This window comes from Rhinatrema bivittatum, chromosome 8 (assembly GCF_901001135.1).
Source record: "Rhinatrema bivittatum chromosome 8, aRhiBiv1.1, whole genome shotgun sequence".
NCBI lineage: Eukaryota > Metazoa > Chordata > Amphibia > Gymnophiona > Rhinatrematidae > Rhinatrema > Rhinatrema bivittatum.
The window spans coordinates 218,700,792-218,719,743 of record NC_042622.1 but is presented as its reverse complement, the minus strand read 5'-3'; the positions used below and the strand labels follow the sequence as shown (position 1 = coordinate 218,719,743).

At 46.1% G+C, this 18,952-nt stretch overlaps 1 protein-coding gene across 2 annotated transcripts; it reads left to right on the top strand.

The window, feature by feature from the left end:
• The first annotated feature begins 9,060 nt into the window (after window positions 1–9,060).
• Window positions 9,061–13,506, top strand: LOC115097463. 2 transcript variants are annotated; one of them, XM_029613309.1, is made up of 3 exons: window positions 9,061–12,735; window positions 12,850–12,988; window positions 13,096–13,506. In XM_029613309.1, exon 1 carries the CDS (start codon window positions 10,363–10,365, stop codon window positions 12,424–12,426), a length of 2,064 nt encoding a protein of 687 aa, XP_029469169.1. In that variant the 5' UTR covers window positions 9,061–10,362; the 3' UTR covers window positions 12,427–12,735; window positions 12,850–12,988; window positions 13,096–13,506. The 2 variants fall into 2 exon arrangements, with proteins under 2 accessions (XP_029469169.1, XP_029469168.1); XM_029613308.1 differs by having other exon boundaries at window positions 9,061–12,988.
• Window positions 13,507–18,952: the final 5,446 nt, after the last annotated feature.

Sequence of the window (18,952 nt, the reverse complement as noted above, 5' to 3'; positions counted from 1 at the left end):
CAGGCCTACCACATCTTCTAGGTTCACCGTGATTTGGTTCAGTCCATCTGAATCATTACCCATGAAAACCTTCTCCAGTACGGGTACCTCCCCAACATCCTCTTCAGTAAACACCGAAGCAAAGAAATCATTTAATCTTTCCACAATGGCCTTCTCTAAGTGCCCCTTTAACCCCTCGATCATCTAGCGGTCCAACTGACTCCCTCACAGGCTTTCTGCTTCGGATATATTTTAAAAAGTTTTTACTGTGAGTTTTTGCCTCTACGGCCAAATTCTTTTCAAATTCTCTCTTAGCCTGTCTTATCAATGTCGTACATTTAACTTGCCAAGGCTTATGCATTATCCTATTTTCTTTTGTTGGATCCTTCTTCCAATTTTTGAATGAAGATCTTTTGGCTAAAATAGCTTCTTTCACCTCCCCTTTTAACCATGCCGATAATCGTTTTGCCTTCTTTCCACCTTTTTAATATGTGGAATACATCTGGACTGTGCTTCTAGGATGGTATTTTTTAACAATGACCACGCCTCTGGCACACTTTTTACCTTTGTAGCTGCTCCTTTCAGTTTTTTTCTAACAATGTTTCTCATTTTATCAAAGTTTCCCTTTTGAAAGTTTAGCACGAGAGCCGTAGATTTGCTTACTGTCCCCCTTCCAGACATTAATTCAAATTTGATCATATTATGATCACTATTGCTAGGCGGCCCCACCACTGTTACCTTTCTCACCAAATCCTGTGCTCCACTGAGAATTAGATCTAAAATTGCTCCCTGTCTTGTCGGTTCCTGAACCAATTGGTCCATAAAAATGTCATTTATTCCATCCAGAAACTTTATATCTCTAGCATGTACCGATGATACATTTACCCAGTCAATATTGGGGTAATTGACATCTCCCATTATTACCACACTACCAATTTGATTAGCTGCCCTAATTTCTCTGTTATTATTTGTGATAGTTGTGGGTGGATCTTTGGGCCGGTGGCAGATGACCATGCCCACGGGGGAAGATCCCGAGAGGGACCACCGGTCAGGCTCAGAGTTGGGAGACAGACACACACAAGTTCTTTTATTAAACTGTTTTTGAGAATCATCAGAGGTGGCAGTGGTGAGCTGGAATAGCCCGGCTGGGCTATAGTCCCTCAGGCACTGGAACAGCGATCCCAGGAAGGCTGAGCTGTAGACAAACTGAGATAGTGAGTAGGCAGAGTATGCAGAGTTCAGGAACAGAACCTTGATGGTAACACTCACACGATAGTCTCTTAGAATAGCCCAGGAGCTGGAATGAAGTAGGCCCTCGAGGAGCGAGTACCTGGTTCCAGGGAAAGCTCTGAGAGAGAGATGGTAACTCACTGGTGTTGTAGGCAGCGGTGACTTCCTGGCAGAAGTTATATTCAGTAGCAGGTCTGGGAACGTGGGCCCTCAAGGAGCGAGTACCGGTTCCAGACTGCGACCTGAAAAGTAAAAGAGAGAGCGAGGCCCCCGAGGATCGGGTAAAGTCCGAGGAGACAGAGTAGCAAGGTATGCAGAGAGCTAATCCCATCCACAGCGATACCTGGAGGCAGCTAGGTAGGATAACCTTTGCTAACTCAATTAGTTAGCGATTTCAGAGACCTTTAAATATCCGGTGATGATGATGTCATCTCAGGGGGACGCCCCTGAGGTTCGCGCCACTGCTGGTATTTGAGTCGGGGCCACGCCGCGCGCGCGCGCCCTTAGGCTTCTGGGAAACATGGCGGAGTGCAGCGTCTAGCCGGTCCGGGGACGCCGGAGGAGTTCGGCAAGATGACCGCCGCGGCAGCCAAACAACCAACAAGCAAAGAGGGAGTCGCCAAAGAGGTAAGGTGGGCGGAGGTATGAGAGAAAAAATGTGTGAAGCTTGCTGGGCAGACTGGATGGGCCATTTGGTCTTCTTCTGCCGTCATTTCTATGTTTCTATGTTTCTATGTTGGGCAGCGACGATTACAACAGTTACTTGTTGTTCCTTTGGCGCCTGAGTTCCTGTACCGAATCCAGACAAGGGTAGGACTACGCCATCTACCAGCTGCTGTCTCTGGGCTGAACCACTTCTCGTTACTTATTAACCTCGAGCCCCACCTGTCCTACCGACCCCGGCACCCAAAGGTTCAACCCGAATGGAACAAGAGCTGGTATAGGTGAAGCTCCAATGGCCTCTAACTTCAGCCCACTCCACCTGCTGATGGTGGGGACCCATAGGTCCTTACCTACGGGTTGCGTCAACCCCATCTCGGCCCAAGGGTCCACCTCCGACACAACAGATTCAGAGTTTTCACCCAGACACAAATTAGATTGAAGGCCACAGGCCAACCTCTGAGTGAACTCCTGTTTACTGTCTTGCACTGAACATGTCTGCACTGTGAAATGTTTACGAACAGGCAAGAGTCTGTTTATTTAGTTATTCCACTAAGTCTATGATGAGAAAACTAGCAGATAACTTATACTAAAACTGGAGAAAGAAAGTGAAGGCCACACAGCTGTGTCTGAAATCTGATAAGAACTCAGAGGGAGGGAATGCCGCTACTTTCACAAGCGTTTGTAGTGTATAAGGAGAGTGTTACGATTCTGCTCGCAGGCCTAGCCGCAAGCAGCCTCTTACCTTGCTGCCAGACTGCTGCCAGACTGCCTGCCCTGCTCTGCCTCCACGCTCTCTCCCGCTGTGCGGCGGCAGGGAGCCACCGGTCTTTTCGTGGCATGCCGCCACTGTCGCTGGGACCTCTTCGCAGCCTGGGAGCCGCCGCCATCGTCCTGCCTTTACGGCAGGAGCCACTGACGTGTCTCTCCCTCCAGCGCTGGCAGGGATGCTGCCTCCAGCTCCCTCTTCGCGGCACGGAGCCACCACTGTTTGACCATGCGGCCAGGAGGCCGCCGATTCTTCTCCTCTGTGGCATGGTGCCTGGAGGCCGCCACTCACACTGGGCCTGGTTTCACGGCCTAGTGCCACTCCTGCTCTGGTCTGTGGCAGGGATGCCGTTCTCCAGGGTCCTGTCTGCTTAGGCGCGAGGTCGCGCCTCCTTCTGTCTTTTAAAGGGCCAGCGGTGGGAGTAGTCCCTTGGCTCCTCCTAGTGATGTCATCAAGGTGTTTCCTCTTCAGCCCTATAAAAGGGCTCAGCCTTCAGTTCTTCGTTGCCTTTGCAAGGAACTGCTTGCTCCTGGACTCATTGTTCCAGCTCTTCAGTCCAGGGGGCCCAGAAGTCTGTCTTGCTTCTTCAAGGCATTCTGTTCTTCGTGGGAAATTCCCTAGTCTTCCTTTGTGGTTCCTGATCCTTCGTCTGCATCTTTGTTCCTTGTCCAGGTCTCTCCCCAGTTCTCGTGTTCCTGTCCACGGTTGTCTTCGTCCACAGATGTCTCCATATGATGTCTTCATCCACAGATGTCTCTGGCTACAGATGATCTTGCTTCCAGATGTCCTATCTCCCCTGACGTCTCTGTTTCAGATGCCCCTGTTCACAGATGTCTTCCTCTGAAGTAGTCCTCGTCATTAGACGTCCAGTTGCTCTGTCCTTTGGTGCCTTTGTGATGCTCTTGATTGAGTGTCCTACAGGTCTGAAGTCTGGAAGGCCTGGCATTCGGATGTTCTGTCTTCCAGTGCCTCCACGTTGCTCTTGATTGAGTGCCTTGGAGGTTTGAAGTCCTGATGTCCTTGTCTTGGATATCCCAGATGAATCTGCTTTCAGATGTCTTTGTCTTCAGTGTCTTCGATGTCTTGTCTCCAGATGACCTTGCCATCTAGTTTCCAGATGTTCCGCCTTTGGCGTCCATTATTTCCGGATCCTCTCTTTGAAGCCTTGTCCTCCGATGTCTTGGGCTCCACCTTCGCCTAACCTCCGGCGGATTGTGCTGTCAGTGGATAGCCTGAGGGCTAGCCTGGCCACTGAAGCCTCCTCTCCGGCTGTGTGAGTTAGCGTGCTATCCGGATTCCACTCCATCCTGAGTTTTACCTTGCTGTCGTGTTCACTCATCAAGAGTCCTCGCCTTGCTTCACCCATGACTTAGCCGTACCTTAGCCGAGCCAAAGCCTGCCTGAGCCCTGCCTTAGCCTTGCCTTCTTGCCTCATGTTTCACCCAACCATGTCTCCAAGTACGTCTGCCCGACCATGTCTTCAAGTATTGTCTGATCGTGTCTTCAGGCATCGTCATCTGACCATGTCTTCAAGTGTCCTCATCTGACCATGTCTTCAAGTGTCCTCATCTGACCATGTCTTCAAGTGTCCTCGTCTGACCTTGTCTTAGAGTCTTTGTCTTGCTCCAGTATCATCGCCTGTCCTCGACCTCTGTCCATCCCGACGCATTTGCCGTTCCTGTATGGCAGGTCCGAAAGGGCTATCGCGTTGCCGGAGGGCTACCCCAGAGACCAGCATTGCGTTGTTGTGTCTCTTTTGATGCGTCAGGTACGGCAGAGGTCAGAGTCCCTGGTCTTCAGCCTGTCCGCCTGTGCTTGGACACATCTCACCTGCCTCTGTGCTTCTACGGAGCTCTCTGCAGTTGGGCCGTGGTCCAAAGGCACAGTAACCTCTCTGGATTTGGGACCGCTCCCTAGCACTCCCGCAACAGATTGCAAAGGCCATGTGTCCGGTGAGTGTGTTCCTGTTATGGGCCTATACTTTGGACTTTCATGAACTCTAGTTTCCTGAGGAAAAATTTTTTTTATTTGCTCAAGATTTCTGTGTCTTGCTTACGACCTGCAGGAGGCGCCTGCCATCTTCATTCTTCCCACTGCAATGTTGGCTCCTCTCCCTGGGTTCCATACGACCTGCAGGAGGCGCCTGCGCCTAGGTCTCCACATCCAGTGCCGAGTTTACCTTCATTGCCAAGTATCACCGAGCTTCAGTTTAAAACTGCGTTCCTTTAGATATGGCTTTGAGTACGTCATCTCTTCAGTTCCTCCAAGTATCATAAAAGCAGACTCGAGGAGGGGGTCTTTTGAGGAGGGGGTGCTGTTACAATTCAGTTCACTGACCTAGCCGTGAGCAGCCTCTCACCTTGCTGCCAAACTACCTGCCCCGATGCCACCTCCATGGACTGGAGGCCATTGATGCTCTCTTCCGCTGTGCAGTGGCAAGGAGCCGCCGCTGTCTTTCTCTCCACGGCATGCCGCTGCTATCGCCTGGACTTCTTCGCGGCCTGGGAGCCACCGCCATCGTCCTGCCTTCGCAGCGGGAGCTGCCGGTGTGTTCCTCCCTCCAGCGCTGGCAGGGCTGCTGCCTCTGGCTCCCTCTTCGCAGCACGGAGCCGCCACCGTTCAACCATGTGGCTAGGAGGTTGCCGACGCTTCTCCTCTGCAGCATGGTGTCACCTCCAACTTCCTTCTGCGGCTTGGAGGCCGCTTCTCTCGCTGGGCCTGGTTTCATGGACTAGTGGTCTTGAGCATTGGTATATTAAAAGAATTTAAATAAAAAATAAAAAATAGTGCTGCTCCTGCTCTGGTCTGCAGCAGGGACGCCGCTCTCCAGGGTCCTGCCTCCTGCCTCCTTAGGTGCGAGGCCGCACCTCCTTCTGTGTTTTAAAGGGCCAGCGGTTGGAGTAGTCCCCTGGCTCCTCCTAGTGATGTCATCAAGGTGTTTCCTCTTCAGCCCTATAAAAGGGCTCAGCCTTCAGTTCTTCATTGCCTTTGCAAGGAGCTGGCAGTCCAGGGGGCCCCTAAGTCCGTCTTGCTTCTTCAAGGCATTCTGTTCTTCGTGGGAAATTCCCTTGTCTTCCTTTGTGTTTCCTGATCCTTCGTCTGTATCTTCATTCCTTGTCCCGGTCTCTCTCTGGTTCTCATGTTCCTATATACAGATATCTTCGTCCACAGATGTCTCCTTCTACAGATGACCTTGCTTCCAGATGTCCTGTCTCCCCTGTTAGCAGATGTCTTCCTCTGAAGTAGTCCTCGTCATTAGATGTCCAGTTGCTCTGTCCTTTGGTGCCTTTGTGATGCTCTTGATTGAGTGCCCTACAGGTCCGAAGTCCGGAAGGCCTGGCATTCGGATGTTCTGTCTTCCAGTGCCTCCACGTTGCTCTCGATTGAGTGCCTTGGAGGTTCAAAACCCTGATGCCCTTGTCTTGGATACCCCAGATGAATCTGCCCTCAGATGTCTTTGTCTTCAATGTCTCCGATGTTTTGTCTCCAGATGACCTCACCATCTAGTCTCCAGATGAAAATGGAAGGAATAGGGTATCCCTTTAAAAGTATTATGATAGGGATGATGATAGTGGCCAGGAGTGGAATCTGGGATTAGAAGTGGTTACGCAAGGGTCCCTGGTCAATGTGACTCCTGGTATTGGACGGATGAGTATGGGGGCCCTATAAAGTTTGCAATAAGTTTGAATGCAAAAGACCAGCCCCAAACAGCTGTTTTCGATGTGTGCCAATTGATAGACTGTGGAACTGTTCAGTATCAGCGGTCATATACAGGGAGTGACAAGTATATGTGCTATAATACATATTGCCCTACCTGGGAGCAAGTGGGTTGGACGACAGAGGCAGAGGGATGGGTAGCATCCGCTAGACACAGAGACAGAGAATTGAGACAGTTAATTTCCATAGTAAAGCACGATTATCCACAATGTTTTGACAAGAAATGTAATCAAATTTATTTGACAGTCATCAGGGCAAAGACAAAAAGAGGGGAATTACACACCAAGAAGTTTGGGATGGGTATATCAGTAAATGGGAAGGAACCATTAGCCTGCTGCTTCCAGATATTGATTGAAGAAACCCCATACCTTAATATTCGTTCCACAGTAATGCCTGGAATTCAACCATTCAAACCCCCATTAAATGACCCCAAGGTAGGAAGGGTAGTAACTATAAAAGACCTAAGCCAGACCACTGAGGTAGAAATAGGATATGGGACCTGACTGCGGGGCTTATGCAAGCTTTTCAGGAACAATCTCAAAGTCTGGAAGTAGTTTCAAGTAAGCTAGACATGGTGGCAAATGACCATCAAAGTATTCTATTAGATCATTCTCAAAATATTCAATCTTTGAGTTTTGAAATAAAAGAGTTACAGAAAGTAAACGCCACGATTATTCATGAGCATTCAAATATTGTTATTAGAATAGAAATGTTGGAAAACTATTCACGTCGCTTGAATTTAAGGATAATTAATTTCCCGAAAGTCATAGGTGCACCCCTATCTGTTATTTTGAGGAAATACTTTATAGAAAATTTAAAAATTTCTTCAGATAAAATACCTGCATTAAGCAAGTGTACTTTCCTCCCATTTCAAAAGAAAGAGGGGTTAACAAGGGTGCCTGTTAATCCATCAGATTTGAATAATTTGACAGCCTTTTTAGAGGCCTCATCTGAAGAGGTTCTTGAGACAGTTACTCTCCTGATAACCTTTTTTTCATTTCAGGATTTAAACTTAGTGATGAAGCACTACTTCCAAAACCTTAATACTTTCGTCTATGAAGGCCCAGTTAGGATCTATCATGATTTCGCGAAACCTACACAAGACTGCCGTAGGGCATTCTTAGCTATGAAAAAAGAGGTTTTGGATAGTGGAGAATCATTTCTCCTTTGTTATCCTTCAAAATGTATTGTAAAAAAGGGAATAACACATTTTTTTTTTTAATCCAGAACAATTGGGTAGTTTCTTGAAAAACTTAAAGATCCCCCAGAATGTGAAAGAGCAGTAAATTGTGGGGCAGGACAATATAAAAAAGAAGTGGGTAATCACTATTTTTTCTTTTTTAGTTTTGACAATTTGCACAGATCTCCTTACTATAAATTCCCCTTGTTCCATTTGAGATTTGTGTTTTTAAATTGAGATGTAAAGGTTTTTCAAGCCTATTTCCTGTTTCTTTATATGATTTCTGTTGCGTGCCCCGTCTGCGCCCGGCCCGCACACGGGCCTGCTCATCTCGCTAGCTCCTCTGCAGGTCACGGGTCAGCTTCCCCAGCAGCAGCTGTGAGCTCCTCCAGGCCTCGGCGTCCCGCGGCGGCGGTCGCCGGCCCTTCCTCTGTGCACCAGGTCTCACGCCGGAGTTCGGCGTCCTCAGTGACATTGACCATGCCCCTACGCGCGAGCGAACCACCCGGCCTCTTGTAGGGCCAGGGGCGGGTCCTAGCTCCGCGGAAGTTCCTGCCTGCACTTCCTTGCCTTGGCAATCGGGTCGGCACTGTAAGTGTACTAGTTTGCCTCCGCGTTCACAGTCTTGTTCCAGCCTTGTTCCAGCGCCTACTGTTCCAGCCTTGTCCAGCGTCCTCCTGTTCCAGCATCCTTCTGTCCCAGCGTCTGTCTGTCCTGTCTCCCCAGGTAGTACCCTCAGACTGTCTCTCTGGTACTGACCTCAGCCTGCTCCTTGATCATTCTACTCACTGCCTGGATCTTGACCTCTACCTGCCTTGTGACCTCGTCTGATCTCTGGAAGCTGACCCCCTGCTTCGCTGACTACCCCTCGGACTGATCCTCGGAACCTGACCCCAGCTGCCATTGACCACGTCTCCTGATTCTGGCTTTGTCCCTTGCCTTGTCATTGCCTACACTGTACTGGCCTTCCTTGGTTCTCCAGACCTACAGCCTAGTGACTGACCGCGCTCCCTTGCTGCTCGTGGGCACACCTTTCTACTACCTCTCCGGGATACCCTGAGAGGCCCACCTAAGTCCAAGCAGCCCGGGTCCACCTGGAGGGACCGCAGGCTTCCAGTGGTGAAGCTCATCCTAGCCTCTGTCTCCTCCTGTGCTCCACCCCCTGGGGGCAGGTGCTTCCTGGTCCCTACCAGGGAGCTGTTCAACACTGCTCCAGGACAAGGGTCCACCTCCAAGCGCAACAGATTGCCAAGGCCATGGACTCGGCAGAGTCTCCCGCCTCTAGGATCCTACCGGGTTTGGCCGCCAAAGTCCAAGAACATCGCAGGGCTTTGGAATCGCTAGCCTCTTTGGTGGAAGAGCTTCGTTTCCAGCTGCGAGATACAGCTCTGGCCAATCCCGTGGGCCTATCGGCCTCTATGCTACCCAACTCAAAACCATACAAAGTGACATATATTTTCTTATTCTTTATTGCATAGAAAAAATATTACAACAATCTTTAAATATTTAACATATTTCTCACAAAAATATGCATCTAAAAATTCTCCCTCCATTCATACATCATACATACTCTTACATACTTCTACTATCTTCATAAAAACTGTCCCAATCCTCTCAGATTGAGTTACATGCCAAAACTTCCTTTCTTACAATATATTATGAATATGAAATACAATTTATTAAATAAGCAGAGAAAATCCCATTTATCATAAATTATCACTCATTGAGATAGTAGAAGTATGTAAGAGTATGTATGATGTATGAATGGAGGGAGAATTTTTAGATGCATATTTTTGTGGGTAATATGTTAAATATTTAAAGATTGTTGTAATATTTTTTCTATGCAATAAAGAATAAGAAAATATATGTCACTTTGTATGGTTTTGAGTTGATAGTTGTGTGATATATAATTTAAGTAGCCAAAATAATTATATCTTGTAGATGAAAAAATGGCTTTTCAGATAGATTCAGTATTTAGTTATTTGGATACCATTCTTAACTCTCTGTTGAAAGGTGTTCCTTTATTTCATCAGAAGGAAGACGCTGTGGGTGACGCTCAATGGTCGGATTTAGCTCAATTGAGAAAATGGTTTGTACGCTCTGAATTACATGCTTCTACTTTGGTTGAGTATTTAAGAACTAAAAGAATTCCACGTGGATTACGAGTATATAAAGAACCACATTTGTTTTCAGAAGATAAAGATTTCGTAGCCAAATGGAATTCAATACTCAATAAGTGTTCGAAAGATCTGATGATCTTAATAGTAGAAGCCACACAACAACTATTAATTGATACACAAAAAGAAATAGACATTTTGAGCGCCACCTTGAAAGCAAATTTACCAGTGGATAAATTTGATGAGAAACTGGGCGAATTAAATCAGGAAATTACTAGTATGCGTGACAAACTGAAGGAAAGTAAGTTAAGTAAGTTTAAAAGAGACGAAAACGATTATACCCAATGATACGTGTATCCATGGTGTAATAAGAATCTTAAAAAATTCAAAAAACCATCGAATTTTGATTCTTCATCAAGTGATTTGTCGGGGGAGGAGGGAGCACGTGTGACTTTTTTAGATCAAGACAAAATACCTCGACAGGGAACGGAACGACGAGGAGGACGAGGAGGTCGCTCTTCGAAGAACCGCAGCCCTGTCAGGTTACGAGTTCGCAATTGAATTCAAAGGATAATTTGGTTGTAAACCTCTCTTCTTATACATTAACAGCAATAGAGGTGCAGGTTCTAAATCGAGGCTTATCTTTTTCGCCTACTCCTAGATATGATCTGTTTGAAACTAGGTTAGCCCTACAGAGATTTTTTCGGCTGATGAAATTAAAAATTTTTTTTCAGGGAAATGAGTGTTTGAACTCAGATGGCTCAGTGGTGAAAAATCCTTCGAATTGGCTGCCGCCGGGTCCGGCGCATCCTTTGATGGTGGCATTTGAAGAAATGGTAGAACGTGACTTGAAGGTAAAGGAGGCTGAACAGAGGTTTCCATTTTGGAATCTGAGTAAAGAGGAACATGTAGCTTTGGAGAATTTAAAACATCGACAAGATGTAGTGTATAAGCCGGCGGTTAAAGGTGGCTCTTTGGTCATCTTAAATAGGGGTGATTATGAACAAGAAGTATATCGTCAGCTAGGGAATGAAAGATTCTTTAAAAGGTTGAATGAGAATCCGACAAGCGCATTGGTAGTACAGATTTCTGAGGTGATCACAGAAGCTCTTAGTGTGGGATGGGTGACGGTGAAAGAGGCAGCTTTCTTGATTAATCGAAATCCGCAGATTCCGGTATTTTACATCTTGCCAAAAATACACAAATCTTTAGTATCCCCACCTGGGCACCCAATAGTGGCTGGAATAAATTCGGTTTTAGAGCCATTATCAATTTATGTAGATCATTTTTTGCGTCCTTTTGTTCCTCTTGCCAGATCGTATGTAATGGATTCATCACATTTGATATTGATCTTACAATCTCTTCCAAAAATGTCAGAAACCATCTTGCTTGTCTCGATGGACATTGAATCCCTTTACTCAAGTATCCCCCAAAGAGCCACTATCAATTTAATTCAAGAGGTTTTAGAGACCAGAATAAATAAAAAGGTTCCTACACATTTCCTAGTAGAATTAGCCACAATTGCGCTTACACAAAATTACTTCATGTTCAAAAATGAATTTTTTCAGCAGGTCCATGGGACTGCAATGGGGGCCACAATGGCACCAGACCTCGCATGTCTGTATGTGTCAGCATTTGAGGAGAGATATGTATATCCTTCAACTTGGTACAGACATGTGAGGTTGTGGTGCCGTTATATTGATGATATCCTCCTGGTATGGTCTGGTACTAGGAAGGATTTTGAAAGATTTTTTCAATATTTGAATGCCCAAGATGGGAATTTAAAATTTACTTGTGATGTTCAAGAACAGTGGGTCCCTTTTTTGGATATGAGGGTTGGTAAGAAAAATGGATTTTTGGTGACGGAATTATACCGAAAGACAACAGATAGAAACGGATTATTGCATTTCAATAGTTTTCATCCCAAACATATCAGAGAAAATATCCCTTTGGGACAATTTTTTAGAGTGAGAAGGATCTGTACGGATATGCCATCCTTTAAAAAACATGCTAAGGATTTACAAGAAAGATTTAAAGCACGGGGATATCCGGATCGTGTAGTCAATCACGCGTATAGAAGAGCGCGTTATATAAATAGGGATCTTTTATTACAACCCAAAAAGACTCAGAAATCTCATTCATTAGTCTGTGTATTACCCTATTCAAACAGAGTAGGGGATTTAATACAGGTTATCAAAAACCACTGGCATTTAGTCAGTGGTTTTGTAGGTATGCAAGTCCCTCCGATGTTTTCTTTTAAGAGATCTCAAAATCTTAGGGATATTTTGGTGCACTCAGATTTAGGAAGTGGAGAAAGTAGAAAAGAGATGAATGGGGGACATCATCCATGTACAGGTTGTAGTGTCTGTAAGTTCAGTTTGTCAGTAAATTTTTTTATCCATCCGGTTTCTGGAAAAAAGATGTATTTGAGAAATAAAACTACGTGCCAATCCAGTTCAGTAGTATATATTGTGCAATGTCCTTGTGGATTGTTTTACGTGGGGAAAACAACAAGAAAGGTTAGGATTCGGATATTAGAACATTGCAGCAGGATTCGGAATGAGGTTGAAACTGCCCCACTGGTAAAACACTGGCAAGAATATCACCATACAGTGGAAGAGCTTCGTTTTTTTGTGATACAAGAAATACACAATAGACGTGGAGGTAATATTAATAAGACACTGCTACGTTTGGAGCAAAGGCTGATCTTTTCTTTGGGAACGTTGTGGCCCAAGGGTTTGAATGACAAAATAGATTGGGTAGCTTGTCTTTAGGCTAATTACTATTGATCTGGGGTGGTGAAAGAAATAAGTAAAGAAAAGGGCTTCTTTCACTTTAAATGAAAGCGTTGCCTTTCGGTTCTGCCTTTGAAGTAAGTGTGATTGTGTAGTAGGGCTGTGTTGAAATCAGGTGGGAGGGTAGAATAGAGAGGCGGAGACAGATTTGGACTTCTGTTTTGATTGGAGCAAGGGGGTATAAAAAAGAAGAGGGGAAGTGGTTTCCTCACTTCCCTTGTTTCACTTCATGTCGGCATCCGTTTGAATGTTATGAAGGTGGCAGTGCGCTAAGATTTACAAGATATGGTGAGTTTTTCCTTCACTTTGTCACTCATGTTTATGGGGGTTGGAAAGGAAAAAGTTTTTTCCTTGTTGGTAGGAATCTTTAAATGATTGGAATGATTGTTTTAATTCGCTCAGGTAACTCACAAAGGAAGGGTGGAAGAAGTGTTTAAATCCAAGCGTCTGGGCAAATACTTGTTGAAAAGACGTGGAGCAGCATGAATGGAATGGTATACTGATATGTACGTCTAAGAGAAATTTTTTTGAGGACGTACAGGTAAAAGCTATCTATTGAGTGTCTTTTGAAGATTATAAATATAAAAAAATTTCTTTGATGAAAATTTATTGAAAATCATGTTAATTTGATTTTATTAAATTTTATAGATGAGATCCTTTCAGAAATATGTGATGAGCATGAACAGATGAGCAGTAGGAGATTCGTTTATATATCTCCTGAGGAAGCCTGTGGGCGAAACATGTTGAGAGAATAAGAAATAAAAGAAGAATTAAAGAATTTGTTGTTTTCTAAATGAGTGATAATTTATGATAATTGGGATTTTCTCTGCTTATTTAATAAATTGTATTTCATATTCATAATATATTGTAAGAAAGGAAGTTTTGGCATGTAACTCAATCTGAGAGAATTGGGACAGTTTTTATGAAGATAGTAGAAGTATGTAAGAGTATGTATGAATGGAGGGAGAATTTTTAGATGCATATTTTTGTGGGTAATATGTTAAATATTTAAAGATTGTTGTAATATTTTTTCTATGCAATAAAGAATAAGAAAATATATGTCACTTTGTATGGTTTTGAGTTGATAGTTGTGTGATATATAATTTAAGTAGCCAAAATAATTATATCTATGCTACCCAAAGCATCATTGGTGCTCCCTGCACCTCCTCGATACAACGGGGACCCACGCTCCTGTCGTGGCTTCCTCAACCAGTGCTTCATGCAATTTGCACTGCAACCCTCCTTATTCCTAAAGGAAACCACTAAAGTGACCTTCATCCTTTCCCACCTAGAAGGGAAGGCTCTTGCATGGGCCTCTCCATTGTGAGAACGCTCTGATCCCATGCTTTCCAAGCTTTCCGAGTTTGTTGCTCTCTTCAAGCAGACCTTCAGAGATCCAGGCCGCCAAGGTGTAGCCAGTCATAATCTACTCCACCTCCATCAAGGATCACGGACCCTCTCTGAGTATATGGTGGAATTCAGGACCCTGGCTACTGAGCTCGGGTGGCAAGAAGATTGTCTGCAAGCCAACTTCCTAGATAGACTCTCCAGCGCTTTCAAAGATGAACTCTCCGTCCGTGAGACTCCCATGTCTCTAGAGGACCTGATTTCCGTTACCGGGAAGATCGACCATCGACTCCAGCAACGGCGCCTAGAAGTAAAGGCTTCCCGCTCTCCTACACCACGTCCCACGCGTGTCCAGAGTCCTGCAGTCAAGACTCCATCACTGCCACCTCCTCCCGTGGTGGAACCCATGGAGGTGAACCGTGGGCGACTGTCTCCGACCGAACGTCTCCGTCGGAGGATCTTTGCCTTTACTGTGCTGCTTCCAGACATCTTCAGCAGTCCTGTCCAGGAGGGCAGCCTGGGCTTGGAACAGGAGCACTGGAAGACTTGGAACAAGAACCAGGAGACCAGCCTTGGCTTGGAACAGGAGCACTCGAAGACTTGGAACAAGAACTAGGAGACCAGCCTTGGCTTGGAACAGAAGCACTCAAAGACTTGGAACAAGAACCAGGAGACCAGCCTGCGCTTGGAACAGGAGAGGCTAGCGAGTCCAAACTGCAACGCCTGAGCCCGGCGGGGGTCCTGAGCTTAGGAGCTACTGTCACCAGCCCCCAACTCCTGATTCCAGTCTCTCTGGACATCGAGGCCCACTCCTTCACCACCACTGCTCTTGTCGATACAGGAGCAAGTGGCAGCTTCATCATGGATGACATTGTCAAGCTTCTGAACATTCCTCTCCAGCCATTAGATGTTAGCCTTCACATCAGCTCCATTCAAGGAGAATATCTTCCAGGGCTCATCACCCATCGAACAGTGGCTATCCATCTTACCGTGGGCACTCTCCACGAGGAGGAGATGTCCTTCTATGTGTTAAAACTTTCCACACATCCAGTCATCCTGGGGCTGCCCTGGCTCCAGGTCCACGAACCCCAGTTTGATTGGCATTCCCTGCAGTTGGTGCAGTGGGGTTCCAAATGCCAGAAGACATGTCTACGTCAAGTAACTCCAGCTGTCTCTGTCTTGAAGTCTACCACCCTATCTGGTTTGCCTACCCAGTATGCTGAGTTTGAAGATGTCTTCTCGAAGCAGAAGGCAGACACATTACCTCCGCTACGCAAGCTGAATTGCCCTATAGAACTTCTGCCGGGCACGACACCTCCCAAGGGCAGAACTTATCCATTGTCTCGGCCAGAAACCCTAGCTATGTCTGAGTATATCAAAGAGAACTTAGAAAAAGGATTCATTCGACCCTCCGATTCTCCTGCTGGAGCGGGCTTTTTCTTCGTCAAGAAAAAGGACGGTAGTTTACGCCCTTGTATTGACTACAGAGGGCTCAACGCCATAATCCGAAAAGACCGGTACCCCTTGCCCTTTATCAGTGAGCTTTGTGACCGCCTTCAAGAGGCAAGGAACTTCACCAAGTTGGATCTGAGGGGTGCGTACAATCTGGTACGCATCCAACCTGAAGATATTTGGAAAACCGCATTCAACCTGAGGGATGGTCACTATGAATATACCATGATGCCCTTTGGGCTATGCAATGCCCCAGCGGTCTTTCAATGCCTTATGAATGAAATCCTCCAAGACCTCTTGTACTCATTCGCAGTCGTATATCTTGACGACATCCTGATCTTTTCTAAAGACCTTGAATCCCATCGAGATCATGTTCGGATCGTCCTCCAACATCTAAGAGAAAATCACCTTTATGCCAAGTTAGAAAAGTGCCTATTCGAGTGAAATCGCTTACCCTTCCTAGGGTACATCATATCCGATCAAAGGTTCTCCATGGATCCAGATAGAGTCCAGGGAATCTGAGACTGGTCCCAGCCAGTAGGCCTAAGGGCCTTACAACGTTTCCTTGGCTTTACTAATTATTACAGGAGCTTCATTGCCAATTATTCTACCCTAGCTGCTCCGCTCACTGCCATGACCAAGAAAGGGGCTAACACTCGTGTGTGGACTTCCAAAGCACAAGCCGCCTTTCAGTCGCTAAAAGAAGCATTCTGTTCTGGTCTCCGTCTTCAGCACCCAGACCCAAGACGCCCATTTGTTATAGAAATCGACGCCTCTGCAATCGGAGCAGGAGCCGTCTTAAGTCAGTTTTCTCCAAAGGGTAAATTGATACCTTGTTCGTTCTACTCACATAAGTTCTCTCCTACAGAGCAGCACTACACATTTGGTGACTGAGAACTTCTAGCTGTCAAGTTGGCGATCCAAGAATGGTGCCCCTGGTTGGAAGGGGCTCAACATAAATTTACCATTTTCACCGACCATAAGAACCTTGAGCACCTTAAAGAAGCTCAACCTTTGAATCCTAGGCAAGCCCGATGGGCGCTCTTCTTTGAATGGTTCAATTTTGAACTACGTTATCACCCAGCTTCCAAGAACCTCCGTGCTGATGCACTATCAAGATCCTTCGAACCAGAGGATGTTCCTGATGTTCCCAGACACATCATAGATCCTGCCTTCGTATGCCTTGCCGTGACCATTACAGTTGGGAAAACCGTCGTTCCACGTGGGTTACGTGAACGAGTTCTGAAATGGGCTCATGATTCCAAGTTGGCAGGACACCCGGGTCGTACCAGGACCCTAGAGATGTTGCGGAGATATTACTGGTGGCCCAACATGGTGCAAGACTCTCATAACTTTGTAGATTCATGTCCCGTCTGTGCCCAACAGAAGCCACCTACCAGACGGCCTTGGGGCCTACTCCAACCGCTTCCAGCACCTACCGAGCCATGGTCCAGCATCTCAACGGACTTCATCACAGACCTGCCTCCTTCCCAGAACAATACCATAACCTGAGTCATCATCGACCGTTTTTCGAAAATGGGTCACTTCATTCCCCTGCCGGGCATCCCATCGGCCCCAGAATCAGCCTTGTCCAGCGTCCTTCTGTTCCAGCGTCTGTCTGTCCTGTCTCCCCAGGTAGTACCCTCAGACTGCCTCTCTGGTACTGACCTCAGACTGCTCCTTGACCATTCTGCTCGCTGCCTGGATCTTGACCTCTGCCTGCCTTTTGACCTCATCTGATCTCTGGAACCTGACCCCTGCTTCGTTGACTACTCCTCGGACTGATCCTCGGAACCTGACCCCGGCTGCCATTGACCACGTCTCCTGATTTTGGCTTTGTCCCTTGCCTTGTCATCGCCTACACTGTACTGGCCTTCTTTGGTTCTCCAGACCTACAGCCTAGTGACTGACTACGCTCCCTTGCTGCTCGTGGGCACGCCTCTCTACTACCTCTCTGGGAGACCCTGCTTGGCCCACCTAAGTCCAAGCGGCCCGGGTCCCTACAGGCTCCACCGGGGGGACCGTGGGCTTCCAGTGGTGCAGCTCATCCTAGCCTCTGTCTCCTCCTGTGCTCTGCCCCCTGGGGGCAGGTGCTTCCTGGTCCCTACCAGGGAGCCGTTCTACACTGCTCCAGGACAAGGGTTCACTTCCAAGCGCAACAATTTCTTGGTAAAAGATCTCAAATAACTTACTGAACAAAGAAGTATTTGCTTTGTATTTATGTTAAAAAATTGAATAAATAAATAATTAAAAAAAAAAAAAGAAATAGGATATGGGAAGGTAAATGCGTGGGTGGAATGGATAAAATACACTATGAAATCCCTGAACAAAAGCAATTATTATGCCTGTGCTTCTGGGAAACTCACATCACAGATAGTGCCATTTCCTTTTGGTTGGAACAACAACCCGCAAGTACTGAAGTGTATCCTGGCATTATATCAAGACGAAACGGCTTGGAACAATGCCACCTGTAATTCTTTGGCTCTTCTATTCTCGGCCCTGAAGCCACATAAGGGGCGACAGGTACCTCCAGTATTTTCACCAAGTCCTGGGAACCACACTGCCTGCCTCTCATGGCAGGGATCAGGGAGAACCAGATACCTGTACTGCAACCTGGAATGTGACAGGATTGCTGGAGGTTGGAAACTACTCGAATTTGCGAGTAGCCAGAGCAGACTTATGGTGGTACTGCAGAGGAAGAGTAATAAGACCTACACTGCCCACTAATTGGATTGGCACTTGTGCGGTAGTACAATTGGCAATTCCATTTACCCTGGCATTTAAAAGGGAGAAAATAGAGCACAAAAGAATGTGAAGGGACAGTTTAGGGACATCCTTTGATGAGAGGATATATTTAGACTTCATAGGAGTACCAAGAGGAGTCCCCGATGTGCAATTGTTAGATGACACTGAGGAATTAAAAATACAGAAGGCTCAGCAAATGCTTGACCCTAGAGGCAACTTATGAAAGATTGTGAATGTAATAGCAACAAGTTGATAAAGAGATAGGGAGGAATTGTGAGCTAGGGCTCACTAATGTTGCTATTACAGATGGTAATACAATATAGAAATAGAATTGTATTTCTTTATTCTCTTATATTCTAATTTCTGGTAAAGAAATCTCTATCTGTAGAAAGCAGAGCTGCAAAATTCAGCCAACCCCCCTCCCCCCCTTCTCACTGAGAAACACTAACTACACAGCATAATATATTATGCTGAGGCCGGCACATATAGTTACAGACAAGGAAAGGAATGTGTAAGGATGTATCTCCTCCCACATCCTCCCACATTAAGGTGAACCTTAATTCACCTTAATCAACTCTGACCACCCAACAGGGTAATCAAAAACTTTGCCAGGTTTGGCATTTTTTCTTTTTCTCTGTTAAATTACTATCACCTCTTCACCGTTCCAACTTGTATTACGTCCCTGTTTTATTGTAACTGCTACTTTTTCTTTTAGCACCTGTTAATGTTGTTATTATTTTTCCTTCTGGCACACCTTGTTAATTGTAAACCGGCATGATGCGATTCCATCACGAATGCCGGTATAGAAAAAACTCAAATAAATAAAAAATAAATAAATCCCTCCCTGCAACTGATTCTAACAAAGACTTTTTCATAGCTGTACAAACTAACTGTTGCGGCTCCGGGTCGGCCCCGGCCGCTCTGCCTACCTCCGCGGGCTTCCGGGTCTCCTCGGCCCTCC

Bases quoted from the DNA above. Each gene is read 5' to 3' on its own strand.
- LOC115097463 (XM_029613309.1), top strand. From the start codon at position 10,363: ATGAAATTAAAAATTTTTTTTCAGGGAAATGAGTGTTTGAACTCAGAT.